The sequence below is a fragment of the Ceratotherium simum genome, chromosome 13, assembly GCF_057802395.1.
Source record: "Ceratotherium simum simum isolate JZ-2026a chromosome 13, ASM5780239v1, whole genome shotgun sequence".
NCBI classification, from domain to species: domain Eukaryota; kingdom Metazoa; phylum Chordata; class Mammalia; order Perissodactyla; family Rhinocerotidae; genus Ceratotherium; species Ceratotherium simum.
The window spans coordinates 32,387,729-32,391,000 of record NC_141912.1 but is presented as its reverse complement, the minus strand read 5'-3'; the positions used below and the strand labels follow the sequence as shown (position 1 = coordinate 32,391,000).

Here is a 3,272-nt window from a genome sequence, read left to right as displayed (position 1 = left end):
TTTGTAAATCACTGACTTAGCCCCTGGGCCAGGCCTCAGGGAGACGGTGTGACAAAGAGCTCTCGGGGCAGGAGGGGAGGGGTCAGGGCAAAGTCCCAGGTCCCTGGACGTGGCTCGCAGGCTCTCAGGCCCGAGGGCGGTGTCTGGGGCGGGGAAGCTCAGTGTTGGGGAGCCCCCATCTCCCTGAGTGTCACTTCTCCCTCTCACAATCTGTGTCAGGTCCTCCTGCCTGGAGACTCATGACGCGGCCCCAGTTCTCACTCCCATTGCGTGTCCGGTTTCTAGAGACGCCAATCAGCGTCTCCGCGGTTCCTGGGTGTAAAGTCCACTCAGACCGGCCAGGTCCTGGCGCCCCAACCTTCCTCCTGCTGCTCTCCGGGACCTTGGCCCTGACCGAGACCTGGGCGGGTGAGTGCGGGGGCGGGAAGAAACGGCCTCTGCGGGGGACAGAGTGAGGGGACAGCCCGGCGGGGGCGCAGGACCCCCGGGGAAGGCGCGTCTCCACGGACACCTGCCCAGACCCTCAACCTCGGCCCGCCCCACCCTGATTCTCCTCTCCTCACTCACCTCCCTCTCCGTCTCGCCACCCCTTTTCTCTCACAGCCCCCTACCCCCTACCTCCCCTTCCGACCCCATTAATCTCGGACCCGAGCAGGGGAATTCGCTAGGGTTTTGTCTTCAATTTAGGCAGAAACAGACTCTGACCAATCACCGCCGGTCTGTCTCGCGCGCGAGTGAGGAAAGTGGGCGGGGATGAGCGAGAGGACAGGGCTAGATGGGCGTGGATGACCGCGGGGTCGGGGCCAGGGTCTCATACCCTCCAGTGGCTTTGTGGCTGCGACATGGGACGGGACGGGCGCCTTTCCCGCGGCTACAGTCAGTTCGCCTACGAAGGCACCGATCACCTCTCCCTGAACGAGGACCTGCGCTCCCGGACGGCGGCGGACACAGTGGGACAAGGCGGGTGAGACGGAGCAGGAGAGGAACTACCTGGAGGGCGAGTGTGTGGAGGGGCTCCTCAGATACCTGGAGAATGGGAAGGAGACGCTACAGCGCGCAGGTACGAGGGGCCCCGGGCCTCCTGATCTCTCCTCGCTCGGGATGGGGCTGGCTTCCCGCAAGGAGGGAAGGAAAATGGAATCGATGCTAGAATGCTGCCCGTTCCTCTGGTCCAGAGGGAGAACAGCCCCCCTGAGTTTCTAGATTCTGTACCAAAGAGTGACTCTGAGGGCCCTTCTCTCAGGACAGTTAAGAGATCCAGTCTCCCCGGGGATGGAGAGGAAGAGATCCCTGAAGTAACTGATCAGCTAGTTGTCCCCTTGACCCCAGCAGCAGTCTTGGGAAGAAGGGGCAACTTCCTCTCTCTCAGGCCCTGTTCTCTGCCTCACACGCAGTATGTCTGGAAGTCTGACTCTAGCTTTTTTGAGTAACTTGGCCTCCACCCAGGTCAGGATTAGAAGTTTCTCCTCCTCAGAAGCCTGGAGCCTCCTACCCCGAGCTGTCTCACCCTGATTTTGGAACTTTCGAAAGAACAGGAGATTATCCCAGATCCCTGACTCCAGGCTGGAGTCTGGATTTTACACTTTCTTCCCCCACCCTGATTGTCCTGTCCATTCTCAGGATGGTCACATGAGTGCTGCTGGAGTGTCTCATGAGGGTTACAAAGTGTCTGAATTTTCTGAATCTTCCTCTCAGATTCCCCCCAAAACATAGATGACCCACCACCCCATCTCTGACCGTGAGGTCACCCTGAGGTGCTGGGCCCTGGGCTTCCACCCTGCAGAGATCACCCTCACCTGGCAGTGTGATGAAGAGGACCAGACCCAGGACACCAAGCTTGTGGACACCAGGACTGTGGGGGATGGAACCTTCCAGAAGTGGGCAGCTGTGGTGGTGCCTTCTCAAAAACAGCAGAGATACGTCTGTCCAGTGCAGCATGAGGGGCTGTCCAAGCCTATCACCCTGGCATGGGGTTAGAAGGGGGATGAGGGAACAGAACCTCTTCTCCGACAACAAAGCAGGAGCCCTTCTGGAGACCTTTTAGTGGTATCAGAGCTGGGGCCTGGTGCTCAGGGCCCCTTACCCTCCTTTCCCTCCCTAGAGCCACCGCCTCTGTCCGCCATCCCCATCATGAGAATTGTTGCTGATCTGGTTCTCCTTGGAGCGATGCTCACTGGAGCTGTGACCTGGAGGAAGAAGAGCTCAGGTAGGGGAAGGCGGGGGGGGTCTCTTTTCTTGAACAACTGGGGGGATTTCAACACCCACATAGGAGTTTGCCTGTCTCCTGTCTTGTTACTGGGAGGCACCATCCACACAAGTGCTGTTTTAAACAGCTATATGTTTGTTAACTAAGAGGAAATGGGCCAAAAAAAGAAAACCTGATGGCCTTTTGCATGTAGATATTGCCATGTCTGATGCTCTTCATCTTGTCTGAGACTCTGAGTTTCCATCTGGTATCATTTGCCTTCAGGCCAAAGAACTTCCTTTGCCGTTTCTTATAGGGCAAGTCAGTTTGTTACAAATTCTTTTGGGCCGGCCCCGTGGCTTAGCGGTTGAGCGCGTGCGCTCTGCTGCTGGCGGCACAGATTCGGATCCTGGGTGTGCACCGATGCACCGCTTCTCCAGCCATGCTGAGGCCGTGTCCCACATACAGCAACTAGAAGGATGTGCAGCTATGACATACAACTATCTACTGGGGCTTTGGGGGAAAAAATAAATAAAAACAAATTCTTTTAATTTTCTTTTATCTGAAAATCCTTTTATTTTACCTTCATACTTGAAGGACATTTTTGCTGAATATAGAATTCTGAGTTGACAGTTTTTTTCTTTTAGGATATTAAAGGTATTGTTTCACTCTTTTCTGGCTCTATGTTTTCTGATGAGAAGTCATCACAGGAGAGGAGGAACAGAAGAACCAAAACAGAAAAAATATCATGATAGACATAGTATCTATCGTATCAAAAACTACAATAAACTTCATAGATCGCCACTCCAATTAAAAGGCAGAAATTGTCAGGATAAAGAAACAAAACCCAACTATACGCTGTTTACAAGAGGTGCATTTTCAATATAAAGACACAGGTTGAAAGTAAATTGATGGAAAAAGATATGCCCTGCAAACAGAAACCATAAAGAGGCTGAAGTGGCTATATTAATATGTGAAGTAAAAGAGATTTCAAAATAGAATGCATTGCCAGAGATAAGGAGAGACACTTCATAATGATAAAATCTAATGGAATGGGAAATTTCACAATTACAGGCATAAAGGTGAT

At 53.3% G+C, this 3,272-nt stretch overlaps 1 protein-coding gene across 1 annotated transcript; it reads left to right on the top strand.

Annotated features, from left to right (window-relative positions):
* Positions 1–239: 239 nt before the first annotated feature.
* On the top strand, positions 240–2,856 carry LOC147915661 (class I histocompatibility antigen, Gogo-OKO alpha chain-like). The gene is made up of 5 exons (XM_087437810.1): positions 240–408; positions 914–1,060; positions 1,784–1,972; positions 2,102–2,206; positions 2,502–2,856. The coding sequence occupies exons 1-5, from the start codon at positions 240–242 to the stop codon at positions 2,714–2,716; spliced, it is 825 nt and encodes a 274-aa protein (XP_087293936.1). The 3' UTR covers positions 2,717–2,856.
* The last annotated feature ends 416 nt before the right edge of the window (positions 2,857–3,272 follow it).